This window comes from Tremella mesenterica (genome assembly GCF_000271645.1).
Source record: "Tremella mesenterica DSM 1558 unplaced genomic scaffold TREMEscaffold_7, whole genome shotgun sequence".
NCBI classification, from domain to species: domain Eukaryota; kingdom Fungi; phylum Basidiomycota; class Tremellomycetes; order Tremellales; family Tremellaceae; genus Tremella; species Tremella mesenterica.
The window spans coordinates 639,709-653,737 of record NW_006711231.1 but is presented as its reverse complement, the minus strand read 5'-3'; the positions used below and the strand labels follow the sequence as shown (position 1 = coordinate 653,737).

At 44.6% G+C, this 14,029-nt stretch overlaps 3 protein-coding genes across 3 annotated transcripts; 2 read left to right on the top strand and 1 right to left on the bottom strand.

Moving 5' to 3' along the window:
- Nucleotides 1-1,506: 1,506 nt before the first annotated feature.
- Nucleotides 1,507-5,061, top strand: TREMEDRAFT_31854 (uncharacterized protein; the record flags this gene model as incomplete). Its single annotated transcript, XM_007005239.1, has 12 exons — nt 1,507-1,819; nt 1,901-2,074; nt 2,120-2,208; nt 2,313-2,521; nt 2,619-2,793; nt 2,874-3,151; nt 3,263-3,433; nt 3,502-3,700; nt 3,821-3,984; nt 4,147-4,422; nt 4,674-4,859; nt 4,914-5,061. 12 exons carry the CDS (start codon nt 1,507-1,509, stop codon nt 5,059-5,061), a joined length of 2,382 nt encoding a protein of 793 aa, XP_007005301.1.
- A 256-nt stretch (nt 5,062-5,317) lies between these two features.
- TREMEDRAFT_71889 (uncharacterized protein) lies at nt 5,318-8,894 on the top strand. The gene is made up of 7 exons (XM_007005511.1): nt 5,318-5,464; nt 5,549-5,734; nt 5,989-6,178; nt 6,223-6,369; nt 6,546-7,211; nt 7,319-7,909; nt 8,209-8,894. Exons 1-7 carry the CDS (start codon nt 5,373-5,375, stop codon nt 8,605-8,607), a joined length of 2,271 nt encoding a protein of 756 aa, XP_007005573.1. The 5' UTR covers nt 5,318-5,372; the 3' UTR covers nt 8,608-8,894.
- A 139-nt stretch (nt 8,895-9,033) lies between these two features.
- Nucleotides 9,034-13,273, bottom strand: TREMEDRAFT_31780 (uncharacterized protein; the record flags this gene model as incomplete). The annotated part of the gene is made up of 11 exons (XM_007005230.1): nt 9,034-9,465; nt 9,879-10,223; nt 10,423-10,511; nt 10,555-10,687; nt 10,766-10,859; nt 10,968-11,362; nt 11,424-11,604; nt 11,941-12,231; nt 12,284-12,428; nt 12,676-12,901; nt 13,115-13,273. The coding sequence occupies 11 exons, from the start codon at nt 13,271-13,273 to the stop codon at nt 9,034-9,036; spliced, it is 2,490 nt and encodes an 829-aa protein (XP_007005292.1).
- Nucleotides 13,274-14,029: the final 756 nt, after the last annotated feature.

Here is a 14,029-nt window from a genome sequence, read left to right as displayed (position 1 = left end):
CCATGGGTACTTCTGGTGGCTCGAAAGCCGGCTTGGGCTTGCGAGAGAAGATACCCATGATGGGAAGATGGGTGGAGTCGTGTAGGGATTTCTCTGATAACAAAGTCAGCTTTTTGGCAAAGAATAAAAGAATGATCGACTTACTGATGATTGTTGTTTATTGTTCACCCCTCCGTGTGTAGTTGCAGTTGTAGTCTCCCTGTGACTGTCATCTTTGCTTCATTTCTCAGCACAGTCCGGGTCAAGCTTGAGAAAAATGCTGTTGTGAGTGAACATCAAACAAGTCAGAAGTCAGGAAACCGCCGGCAACGGAGTGCGATTTCATCGTCCCAGTGCGCCAGTGCCTGGTATACCTGGGAGGTGTTGGTGAGTACCACCACGGGTACCACGAGAGGACGAGAGCGAGAGCAGGAAGACTAGGAAGTAGAAGAGTGAGGATGGTGATAAAGTGGAGGTTGGTGGAAGACAAGAGGAAATTCAGTCTAAATCGCCGAAAGCGGAAAAAAAGTGGTGGAAATTGTTCTCGCCATTTCCCTTGCGTCTCTCACTTCCCTCTTTCCCCTCAACTAAGTATCATACCTTCCAAGCAGCCAGGGGCTACAGCTCTACAGTCGTACCTATCCCGGTACCGGAAATGAGCATGCTTTCCGGTCGTCGATCCCTCCACAGATCCACAGACCCTGGGGTCAGTCACCACCCTTCCTCCTCTTTCTCTGCCAGTTAACTCAGGGCTTATCCCATAGTCGCCCCAAGGTCATGACATCGGCTCGGGTCAGGGTTTATACTATCCATTTCTTACTGACCAGTTTCGACTTCTCTGTCATCTTGGAAATATTGACCTCTTGTTTCCGTGAACATTCATACTAGCAGCCTGGACTGCGATCTCATCTTACAATGCTTTCTCTTTGATGACAGCTTCGTCCCAGACCTATCTATCACCTCTCTAAACCCAGACTCCTTTCACCCTCAACTTCCCTCCGACTCCACTTTCCGACATGTCATTCCTTCGACGTCTGTCCTCTGCTATCCTCCCTAGTGTCCCAAACGCTCAAGGTATCCCAGCTCCTCATGTACCCCGTCGTGCTACCGAGACATCTACGAGGAAGGCCGACCCGACGGATACGATCGATGATGATGATATCGATTCTCGCGCTTCTTGGGAGCTTTCTGAGACTGCCTCAACTAGATCCGACTCTGATGACGAGTCTGAATCTGGGGCTAGTCGAAGCAGCTCCGGCTCGTCATACAGCTCGGAGAGCAGCGACTCGGAGTTGGATGAAGGTGGAAGAGTTAGAGATAGGTACGACATGATGACTCGACATCTGTGGCATGTAGGCGAGAGAGAGGGATGGTTCAGAGATGCAGACTTTGATGGTTTGGTATCTATACGGTGAGTACAACATTTCCTTTGTCTTATCACCGATTCTCAATTGACATATCAGGATGAAGAAGAGATTACTTCGAACTTACCCTCAACCCCGACCTGGGACCAAAGGAGCAAGAGAGATGGCCCGTCGGATTCAAGAATGGGACTCTGCCATCGGTACTCTCAACCCCGAAGTCGCTATCAAGATCACATCCAAAGTCGTTCAAGCTATCATGTCCCGATGTCCTGAAGACGCAGTTGAGATAACGTTAGACGTCAATACTCGAATACAAATTCTCGACGAATTGTCTCATCTCGCCGGTGCCCGTAAACATCAGTTCGCCGCCTTCTGTAGACATGAGTCATGCCTGGTAGTTTGGGCAGACGAAGTTGAAACCCTCATCCCTTCTGCCGAGGCTCTCGAACAACGTATGATCGCATATGTATGGTCCGGTCGATACCAAGAACTGGCAGCTCTTGAGATGGAAGAAAGTGACGATGCGGAGGATCAAGATGATAGAGATAGGGAAGCAGCTTTGGAAGAACGTTTACGAGAAGAAAAGTCGGACAAAACGAAGGAAGAGGAAGCTATAGGTGCGGAAGAGGGAGAATGGGAAAAGAGAGATATACGACCGGTCATGCTGTATGCGCCGTTGATTTCGGGTTTGGCTATAATATTGACTTTCGTCTTTATTGGTTCGGGAATGCGTGAGTCTCTGAGACGCCGATAGGAACTGTGATTGACGACTTAAGGGAATCTCATCAAGGAATCTTTGCTTGATGGATCTTACGTTCGGATGGCCCTGTTGGCGACTTCGCCATTCGGCTACCTACTTGCTATAGTCAGTTCTCATTTTCTTCCATTGCCATCAACTTCCACATGTGACGTTTGTCCCGAACTTGACTTTCCTAAAAGGACGTACTCTGGGTGATCACTGACTTTTAGTTCTTCTCTATCTGTGTCTGCGGCAATCTCTGGCAGGCGTTCGGGCCAGTAGCTCATTGTCACCAAAATTCATCCTACTACTCTGGGAAGACTCCTACAAGGATGACCGGTACCTTGCCCCACATCACAATCCAGATGCCTGTGTATAAAGAAGGTCTTGAGGGGGTCATCATACCCACTGTAGAATCTTTGAAGAAAGCCATCACCACGTAAGTCTGCGCATCTTTGACTTTCCATTCTCATGCACTTTCTCAGATATTCCAAGTAGTCAAAGCGAAGATTTGCTTGGAAAAGCTGACGGTTCAGTTACGAGAGACAAGGAGGTTCCGTCAACATTTTCATCTACGACGATGGTATGCAAATCTGGGACGAAGAAGAACAAGAAATCCGGAAAGCGTACTATGACAGGAATAATATCGGCTGGACGGCCAGACCCAAGCACGGCGCGAATGGGTATATCCGTAAGGGTCGTTTCAAGAAGGTTGGTTCTTCTTCTTTTCATATATCATCACCCATAATCTGCTTGAGATGACAGTGCATGACATTCTTGCTGAATCACAGGCATCCAATATGAACTTTGGAAATCGTCTTTCCCTTCGTGTGGAGGAAATCATGGATGAACTTCGACCTGAACCGCCTGCAGATGATCCACTGGCTTTAGCAACTTGGCAATGGACGGACGAAGATGAGATGGAGATTTACGAGGAGGCTTTGGCCAAGGCGTTGGATGAAACTAATGGGATTGCATGGGCTGCTGGTAATATACGAATAGGAGGGATTATCTTGATTATCGACTCGGATACTAGGGTTCCAGAAGATTGTTTCTTAGATGCTGCTTCGTAAGTCGACCTGCAACATATTCCTTATTCACATCAGCCCTCCATTCGATCTTACGTTCTGTGGTCTCTGTGAAATTTAGTGTCATTGGATGACACATGTTTACTTTATAGTGAATTCGCTAGCTCGCCTAATATCGGTATAATCCAACATGAATCAGCCGTCATGCAGGTCGTCGGACATTATTTCGAAAATGCAATTACATCATTCACCATCCGAATCAACTCCGCTATTTCTTTCTGTGCCGCCAATGGCGAGGTCGCTCCGTTCGTAGGGCATAACGCGTGAGTCTCAAGACTGTTCTCCCCTTCCCCATCTTTAGCATGTGTTTGGATAAGTGCTAAAACATCAGATTCTTGCGATGGAGAGCAATCCAAGATGCCGCATTCGTCGATCCCGATGACGGCTTGACAAAGTGTTGGTCAGAAACTCACGTGTCGGAGGATTTCGATCAGGCTTTACGATTGCAGATGAAGGGGTGGTCTTTGAGATGGGCTTCTTATTCTAATGGAGGGTTTCAAGAAGGTGTTTCTTTGACTTGCGATGACGAGGTTAGTCTTTTCAGAACTCACCCATCTCTCGTTTTTTTAAATCAATTACAACTGTCATTATTCAACATGAACAATGGCTTCGTTAAGATGGGTTGCCTAGTCTTGAGCTTACAATGTCAGTTAAATCGTTGGCAGAAATACGCTTTTGGATGCTCGGAACTCCTTTTTCAACCATTAAGATATTGGTTTACTCGAGGTCCTATCACTCCGTTATTTCATCAATTCGTATGGGCCGATGGGATACCTCTCCACAGCAAAATTTCCGTTTTGGCCTATATCTCATCGTATGTCTGTCCCCCCCCTCCCCCTGCATTCTTTACCCCTCTCACCCTCGATCCTCTCCAGGACTCGTGGGCAACACCTGTAATCTGCTATGCAAATCTCCCTTTGTGAATTCACGCTGTTAGCTGACGTTCTTTGTCGAGATGGTCTAGCTGACGTGGTAGCTACTATGCCATCGCCTGCGCTCTCTTGCTCTCATGGCTCAACTGGATCCTCATCGGGTTATTCAACGATAATCTAGATCTTTTTTACTTAGAATCATGGCAAGTCTTCTTAACTTGTATCGTCATCTTTTGCGGTTTATCAAATATTTCATCGGCGATATTCCAATATCGTCTCAATACCAATTCGTTGGGTAATGCTTTGATTGGGAATTTTAAATGGATCATCTTCTTTTTCTTTTTCTTTTGTGGAATGTCTTATCATCTCACCACTGCCTTGTGAGTTTTTTCCTTTTGTACCCATCTTCTTGCCCCTCACAACATATTCAACCAGATTCACTGTCCTTAATCCCTTCGTGCCTCACAAATCAACAATGGTGTAAATACACCCATACAGTTCCATCAAAGACGAAACCCCTCCCACCCAGTATAGGCACATCAATCAGTGAAGTGTTGTCGGTTCGATATGATAGTGTGATGCGTGTTGAGACGAATGTACCATTCGACGATGGAAATAGCTTACACATCAGAATCGCCCATTTGGTAGGATACAACATGCAATGGGCGTCGACCATCAAAGAAGTCGAATTATCACATTTCTTCAAAGAATGGCCATTGATGTGGAAACGGTTTTGGACAGTTTGGATCTTAAGTTGGATTCAAATCCTCGGAGTAGCATTCATGGCTTCTTCCTTAGTCCCCGTGGGTTATAGAATGTGAGTCAAGCATCCCCCTTTCCTTTTGTTTATATGAACAGATGTTAATGTCAGAACCAACTTTACGGCTATATTACCACTTATGGCTCAATCAGCTTGTCATTTCCTCTATCCGATAGTTTTGAACCCATGGTGTGAGTTTTTGTTTCGTGGCGATGAGAGATGGGAAGCTGATGATGTAGTGTTGTTATTCCAATTTTGATTCTTTTGATCATTCACGAGCATTTGTATTGCATTATGCATGGTTGTTTGCATGTAGATGTTTCTCTATCACATTCCGAGTCAAAATCTGTGTTCATTTCCCATCGCCTCGCCCAAGATTAATGCCTTCATATGAATTATAATGCTTTGAGTGACGGTTAAGATTGTGCCAAGCGCCACGTGAAAAATGCCACATTGACAGAAAGCGAAACGAAATTCCCGTGCTGTCTACGCTTCTGGTTTTTGTTCTCCCCCCAAATCACCCTACATATCTGGCCTCTCATCCTACCTTTACCCCTTACCTACTTGACCATGTCATACGAAATGAACGGTAGTTCCTCTACAGACGAAGAGTCTGATTTACAATATGAGCTGGAACAAGGTTACGCGGAAATAGAACAGCGGTAAGTATATCAACCTCCAAGTACCTCCCCTTCTGCTTATGGGAGAAAATTTACATCAAAGGCATATGGAAGCTAATCTCTCAGCTACGCAGTAGACGCTCAACAAGGTTTCGAAAATGTTATCGTTATAGATGGAACACCAATAGTCAACAGGGATCGAAAAGATCGACTGGTAGAAAGACTCAAGTTGTTATTTGAGAAAGCTGGTGTTCCTATTGATGATGATCGGATTGAGATGCCTTGGGATGATGTTGCTGACACTAATAAAGGGTCAGTTTTGGTTTGCTTTATATCTTTCTTTGACTTACAACTCTCCTCTTATCCAAGATTTCACACTGTATATAACCTTCAACACTACTGCCTCACTGTGTATTCTGCACCATTACGGGGTATCGAGTCTCTTGATATTCTTCATGTTGTTGTATATGATTTTCATCACATCACATTTGATTCATGTCAACACTTTCATCTGCAACTTGACCGGTCCTGTTGAATTCTGGCTGAGTACATGAGCTAACTCTCAGCTTCGTTTTCCTCACCTACCCAACCGCTCAAGAAGCCCAAACCGCACAACGTGTCCTCAACAAAACTTGGTTCGGTAAAGCCCATCAATTGTTCGCCAATTACTTTGCGGACATTGATAAATACTCCAACATGAGTTCAGGCGATGGTGCTTTACCCACCGGATATCTCGATCGTCCTTTCGTCGAACGTGTGAGTGTCGTGATGACCAGTGTGGCGGATCAACTGACGCATAGGAAAATATGCGAAGTTGGTTGGCGGATCCTCTGGGTAGAGATCAGTATCTCACTCTGAGGGATAATGATGCGAATTTGTATTGGAATGGAAGGAATGGGGTGTCGGAGGTAGTGAGGAAATCGGATGGGAAACCTGTTAAAAATAATGTGAGTTGGACTTTTGGCTGTCTTCGTACCCAGTCCTCTGCCCATTACTATCACTATCACTGTCACGATCACCAGTTCACCTGCTCCACTCTCTCCTCAGTGTAGATGCGAAGTGAATGTCTCGATAGGCAAAACCTCATTCACTCCGAGTAAATCAAAACTTTGCTGACCCACAGAAATGGGGAGAACTATTCTGCCAATGGTCGCCTCTCGGTACTTATCTTGCCTCCGTCCACTGGGTCGGTGTGGCTCTATGGTGTGGTCCCGAATTAGATGGGGCAAACGGTGTGAACGTCCTTCGTTTCACTCATCCCGGTATTCGATCCGTCAGCTTCTCTCCTTGTGAAAAATACCTAGTCACCTGGTCACCCGAACCTCTGGATCATCCTTCCACTTCATCAAATGCCAGTGTCAGAATGACCTTTGCTCCGGAAGATGAAGGAAATCATATCGTCGTATGGGATATCAAGAACATTCGCGTATTGCGTACATTCCGACATGAACCTCGTTCTGATCTACCTCCTGGAACCCCTCCTCAACTCAAATGGTCACCGAACGATAAATACGTGGCACGATTGCAACCTGGTTCTGCTATCTCAGTGTATGAACTACCGTCAATGTTGTTGTTGGATAAGAGAAGTCTTAAGATTGATGGAGTGCAAGAATTCGAATGGTGTCCACCCAGTGATGCTGATTTCCGACCTTCAGAACTGAAGAAGGAAAAAGAATTCATGTTGGCTTATTGGACACCTGAGGCTGAGAGTAAACCAGCTAGGGTCAACGTCATGTCTATCCCTTCAAAGAGTGTCTTAAGGTCTAAGAATTTGTATAATGTCACAACTGTGAGCTTCGATCCATGTCCTTATCCCTCCTCATTTCTAGAGAAGACACTTGGAGTATACATATCTCGAATAGAATAGCCCAATCGTCAGAAACGCGCTAATTTCAGTGTCACTTATATTGGCATAATCAAGGTAAATACCTCTGTGTCAAAGTCGATCGTCATCGAGGCAAAGCCAAATCAAAGGATAAAGCGACATATTGTAATCTTGAGATTTTCCGTGTTCGGGAACCCGCCATCCCAGTCGATGTCATTGAACATAAAGAATATATCCCTTCTTTCAGATGGGAACCATACGGTGATAGATTCGCAATCGCTTCAACCTCTGATCCTAATTACGGTCAACCCATTCCTGGTGTCATGGTCCGATATAATTTCTCCTTTTATCAACGTGATACCAAACGAGATGATTTCGGTCTTATCAAAGTGTTGGAGGGAAAAACTGGGAATTATTTAGGTTGGAGTCCTAAAGGTAGACATTTGGTCATTGCGACTTTGGGAAGTGCTACCAAGTATGACATTGAATTTTGGGATATGGATTTCACGACGGATCAGAATGTTAGGGCTAAAGAAGGTCAAGATCCCGGTGCGAATATAACTCAATTAGCTTTGGGAGAACATTTTGGGATAAACGAAGCTCCAGCTTGGGATCCGAGTGGTAGGTATCTGGTAACTGTTGCTAGTGCTTACAAGCCCACTGTGAGTGACCATCTATCTCCATCTTTTCTTGTTCCTTCTCATATTTTCGCGATCATCCGTCCAAATTTTCAGAGTCTATCCGGGTAATGTATGCACACCCGTTTGTGCTATCCTCTACCTATCGATGTACGAGAGTGAAAGTGAATACCAATCATGTGAAGACACGAACTTCTGTCTGTGTGGTATACTTGTATACAGCACCTATGATTTCATTTTCTTGAGATATCTGTCGACAGTAAACAACACATGTAGATCGAAACAGGAAGATTGAAAACAAAGAAGTCACGCTGATTTCCCAGGCCGAACCAGGTTATTCACTATGGGATTGGCGTGGTCAACTTCTTTCTCACGTTCAAGCTGATAAATTCAAACAATTCATCTGGCGTCCTAGACCTCCATCTCTTTTGTCAGAAGATCAAAAACATAAAGTTCGTAAAGAACTTAAAGAACATTCGAGGGTGTTCGACGAAGAAGATGCAGCAGAAGAGAATAGAGGAAGTGCTGAAATGTTAGCAAGTAGATTAAGATCTTTGGCAGAATGGAATGCTTGGTATTCCAAATTACATGAAAAGGTCAAAGAAGGACAAAAGTTGTTTGGAAAGATCGTAAAGAGGAAAGATGTTGGGGAGATGGAAAGTGAGAAAGTCGAAGAATGGGTGGAAGAATTGGTTGATGATACTGAGGAGATAATTGCGTGATAATGGTGCAGCTTTTTGCTTTTTATCCAATTCGGTTGTCGTTCTTTCATGTCAACTCTTTTCCATAATCTCCTTGACTCTCGTGGGTTGACTACTCGATGAGTTCCGTGTTTCAACTTTGGAATACTTTGCATGAAATCCCATATTCGAAACTTTCTTTACTCTCATCACTTTCGCAATCTCTATTTCACTCTCATAGTCCACTTATGTCTCACTCGTCGTCGTCAATTGGATAATCGACTCGGTCATGGTACATAGCGTCGTCAAATGCAAATCATGAACCAATGTGCATTTTCCCTTTCTATCTTTTTTAAGATATCTTTTTTCCAACTCTTCAACTATCCAAAGCAATTAGATGATAATCTCCCCCTTCCTTCCTTCCTTCCTTCTTCTCCATCTGCATCCTTTTTATCTCCAAAACTCAAATCATCTTGTAAATTTACACAAATGACAAATATCTTCAAACCCCATCACTCTCTCCTTCATCTTTTGCTCCACTCTCAAATCCATATCAACATCCATCTCATCCAGTCTAGGTGAACGATACCATAAAGGAGAAACATCCGTCCCGCACCCCGCACATATCTTCTCCCTCACTCGTTCTTCAGGAGAAGAAATGAACAAATCTAATCTTTGAGCTTTACGTAATAAAGGAAAAGCACCTTGTAAAGGTAAACCTTTATACGCCGATACGTAGGTTTGTAAAGCCGTTTCATTCTGTTCCGGATCAATCTCATGAGGATCGTATAATGTTCTTTGTGTGATATCGTGAGATTTACAATAAATTTGAGATGACATTATTCCTGTTTCTTCTTTGAATTTCGTTATGTTTACTGATTCTCTTTTACCTGCTTTTGCCTGAATGTGTCAGGAAGTGTAGACGACTTTTACCACTTTCCCCCTTCCCACCTTCCCACTTCCCTCTTCCTCGACTCATTTTCTGAGATTTGAACAAATGAAACTGAAGGTCGTTGTAGAGCTAGAGGCGAAGTTCAAATGTTTTGAAGCGGGAGAGAATACACACAGATGATTGGAGAGCAGTATGGGTAGAGATGGGAATGAATGGATGATGATGATGATGATGATGACGTGAATGTATATGTGTGTATTGAAACACTGTGTCTTTGGGTGTTGGATAGGTAGCGAAATAAGTAGAGGAGGATCTACAAGTAGGATTGATACACCATGAGGTGCAAAATCACTGGAAGGTGTAAAGGGATACAAACCTCTCTGAAGATATTTGGATGGATATGAAAACCGTAACAACTCACCAAACTAAACTCAAAGCCGAATTTATACCCAGCCAACCAAGCACAACTAGCATGAAATCGTACACCACATTCCGCACAATCAACTTTCGCCCCATCTTCTCTTTGACAAAGAGTACATTGTCCCATCCAACTTTCCCTGGATAACGTCGAGATACCCTCCACGGACTTGAGAGCGGTAGGTGTGGTGAATACCACATCGGATTGCCAGACAGAACAGAGGATATGAGCCCATCGACGACCTTCGGTAGGTTTGAGAGCGGAGAGCATGTCGAATTCCATAGGAAGTCTCTTTCGTTTTGTTGGAATTGGAGGTTGTTGAGCGGGACATAATACGCATCGAGGATGCTGTTGATTAACCTACCGTCCGATCCCTCTTTGACAATACTTAGGTTCAAAAGGAATTCTGCGACTGGCTTGGGAAGAATTGATGGGGCTAGCTTGAGGAAGAATTAGGTGAGATTTGGTGAAGGATGTTAGAATCCTGAGTAGAGGGTTGATTGGTGGGATGCTGGAAGGCGACAATATAAAGAATCAGAGGACATACCAAAGCATCATCAGTCTCACGTTGACCGAGACATAATTCACATTCCCAATTCGATCCCATTTCCTGAGGTTCAATACCATAACAACCTACTCATCAGTCCGTCTTCAAACTGACATCCGATAAGAAGCTCACCGCTGTGAACGGAAAAAGTGCAGGTTTTACATCTCGCCATACTACTCTTCGGTTCCATTCTCTTGCACATTGCACAAGGTGGTAATTTGGGTGCCGGTGTAGGAACTGGTGTTGCCGTACCACTTGCTTCTCCCTGATCATCAGTACATGAAAATACGAGCGAGAAATATCAACAACGGCAGGAGAGAGAAAGAAATGGAAAAAAACAGACCTTGGACTTCTTCAACTCCCGTTCTTTCTTCTCTGGACGCTTACTATCTTCCGCTTTGACAAATGATATAACGCCGTATTTTCGATAATTCGATCTACACGTCAGCACCTCTGTCCTCTCCATATCTTCAAATCATCCTCCCAGTCACGCAAAGTGTCAAGAAACTGAAAGCGAGAATATATGTGTTTTCGATTTTACTCACCCGCAAGTCTCACACATAGCTTTACCAGGTAAACTCCTTGGACATCTCCACCATACCGTTCCTAACCTAGTCGAACATGCCGCACATTGCATACGTCTGGTCGCTGATCCATACAGAGATACCTCATCATCCGACCCACTGGAATCCCTCGTAGTTCTGATTTTTCCTAATGACGGTGCACCCAAGGTCTGACTTTGCCTAGCATGAGCATGAGTGACTTTTTGATGTTGTCGAATGGCTTCGTTTTCCGAAGCGAGCTGTTTGTTTTTCCACATGTATGAAAAACGAAGTACTTCGGATGGACGTTTGCCTAACACTTTGGCGATCTCATGTGCGTCCAGACCACCCCATTTATCAAGTTCTTGTTGGAATATCTGAGTTTCTTGTTGAGTAAACTGCAAAAGTCAACACAATCACCGCCTGTGGGAAGTACAGTGTGTACAGGTGGAAACTCACGAGGACAGGAGAAAAGTCTTCTAATCGAGCATTTCTCATGATCGTGAGAGCCTTCTCTCTTCCATGAGCAGTATAAGCCCCGACGGCTTTGTTCAATCTTTCTAAATCATAGGGAGGAACGGCAAGTCGCATTTTGGAGACTTCTTCCATATACGAGTCGACTATATTTATCATTACATGCCTTCACTGAATCACTTCTGAACTCACTATCATCTGCAGGACGAGAAAGGAGGAAACTTGTAGGTTCATGTTTCTTATCACCGTCATGACCTCTTTCGACTGATCATCAGTATCAACATCACCACGGGACTGTCAACTCAGACATACCTCTGACATGGCGTGAAGGTCCAGCTTGGGCTTCAATAATGCTATGCTTCGCTTCCATCTCCTGCTGCTCCTCCCATGAAGGTACAGTCGCTTGATATTTCGCTCCTATCCTCGTCGCTGACCTGGGGAAAATTTGATCATCTGGATCCAAAGCGTCCTCTACATGGGTATACATGCTGATCATCAGTACAGATGCGAGGGACGAAAGAAAGCCACTTGCCCGAAATATCTCCATGGCCATCCACGATGTGTGACATCAGGTCTACGAGGTCCGACGAATTTCTGTTTGTCTTTGACTTTGCCATTGACTTTATTGGGGCGAGAGGGAGCGGGGCCATTGGAGGTGAAAATGAACTTTTGATCTTGAACGTCTTTGCGTCGTTGCATCGAACAAGGAAGACAGACCCAAGAATATCCTTTGGCAGGTTTCGCCGATAATGGAGGGTTCATACATGCCATGTGATAGCTGTTTTTGCAGGTTCTTTCGCGTCAGATAGATTCGATGTGGATATGAGGACTGAAGACAGACTCACTCGCAACGGACCGAATCTTGTGATGCTGCCCATTGATCACATACAATACAGGAGCGGAAGTCGTCGGTCAAATCGGCCACCATTTCTTTTTCAGTGATGAGGTATTCATAGCGGGATAAAAGAGCTTGTTTTACGTCGACGGGGACTGAAGGTCAGTGGGTGCTCCCAAAATCGAAGTCTGACGGATTCAGGGGGACAAACATATGACAAGACCCGATAGAAGGCCTCAGTGCGGATGTGGTGACCGCCGCACAACACTGGACAGCTAGGAAGAGCATTATACGAGAATATCTTGGGGCCTCTAAAAACCACAGTCGATGACATGAAGTTTACGACAGGAGGATTTGCAGTGAAAGGGCTGATGACGGAAAAGAAACCGCCACGACACTCACTATTCTTCACCGTCTCAGTACGTATCACCTCAAACTCTCGTTTGATATAAGGATCAAAGAATTTAATAAAGTAGAAATGGTCGGGTTTTCTTTTCCATTCGATTAAATCGTCTATCCTATCTTTATGCCACACATAACATTTTCCTCTTACGTTGGAAAGGGGTTGCGTGTCAGTATGTATGGCAGCGAGTAGAAGGCGAGAGTCGGATAGATGACGTGCCCAGATCTGAATATCAGCTATGTAGCTCCCAATCATAGTATCCCCGATCTGATGGGCTGGTGTACTCCATCAGTCTCCCTCGGACAACTTCTTCAAGTGTCCTGATCCGCCGAAGAGGTAGAGTCATGAAATGGGGGAAGGTGTGAATCGTGATAAAGCAAGTCGATGGACAGAGATGTATAGATGAGAGATGTAGAGTAGCAAATTTGTTAGACTCACATCGGTCGGTCGATAATACAAAGCAACTCTGACTTGTAATTCGCCGGTATGTTTCGTTCCCTTTTTCGGGGTGGTATTAGCGGGAAGGAACTCGATGATCCTAGCTATGGTGTATGCGTTTCCTCCAATGTCAGCTTTCTCCTGTGCTGTCTTTATCATATGTTCGGAAAAAGCAGTATTGATCTTTGAACCGACGTCCTCCAGACGACCATTGATAAGTGAGGTCTCTTCATCGCATAGGCCGTCATGTCAAATGAGGTCCAATCAAACCCTCAGCGTCGTGTGTCGACAATGTCCGTCTTGTTCCGAAGTCGTGACATCAACCGACCCTATCAACCCTTCCTCCACTCGAAACCTTCGAAGGACATTGACGTCCCACTTTATCCCATCATTCGTCATCAGGTCGAGGGGATGAACAAGAGGTTGACGAGGTTTCGGACGAACGATACGAAATCGTATAAGACTTACCATCTCGTTCTGACCAAGGGGGTGAGACGTAAACATGATCTAACACTTAGCCTTCACCTCACATCTCGTGGTCATTTAGATCTCATCAGAAATTTAAGACAAATTGTCTTTCTCGAAATCGGGGAAACGAGTGGAAATTGTCTATGAGACTTTACGTCCCTTTAGGTCAAGGTAAGATATTGGTAGAACGAAGAAGAAACTTTGAGAGATATTGTAGATCTTAAAAGGAGAAAATGGGGATAAGAATAGTTACTAGTATATGGGGATAGGGAAGGAAAGGACTTACCATTGGCTACTACCGTATCACCATTTTGCAATTTCACAACGCTCGGTATATAGTTATACGAAACTGTGCTCATTTTGATGTTTCAACAGATTCAACGTATCGACACAATGAGCATCAATCTTCCAATCGTCCGATTGTCCAGAGTTCCAGAGATCCAGACG

What these genes read in the sequence shown, in the direction of transcription:
- TREMEDRAFT_71889 (XM_007005511.1), top strand. Translation starts at nt 5,373, where the DNA reads ATGTCATACGAAATGAACGGTAGTTCCTCTACAGACGAAGAGTCTGAT. An exon ending in TACGCGGAAATAGAACAGCG is followed by an intron (nt 5,465 to 5,548) that starts GTAAGTATATCA and finishes CTAATCTCTCAG; the next exon opens with CTACGCAGTAGACGCTCAAC. An exon ending in CTAGTGCTTACAAGCCCACT is followed by an intron (nt 7,910 to 8,208) that starts GTGAGTGACCAT and finishes CTGATTTCCCAG; the next exon opens with GCCGAACCAGGTTATTCACT.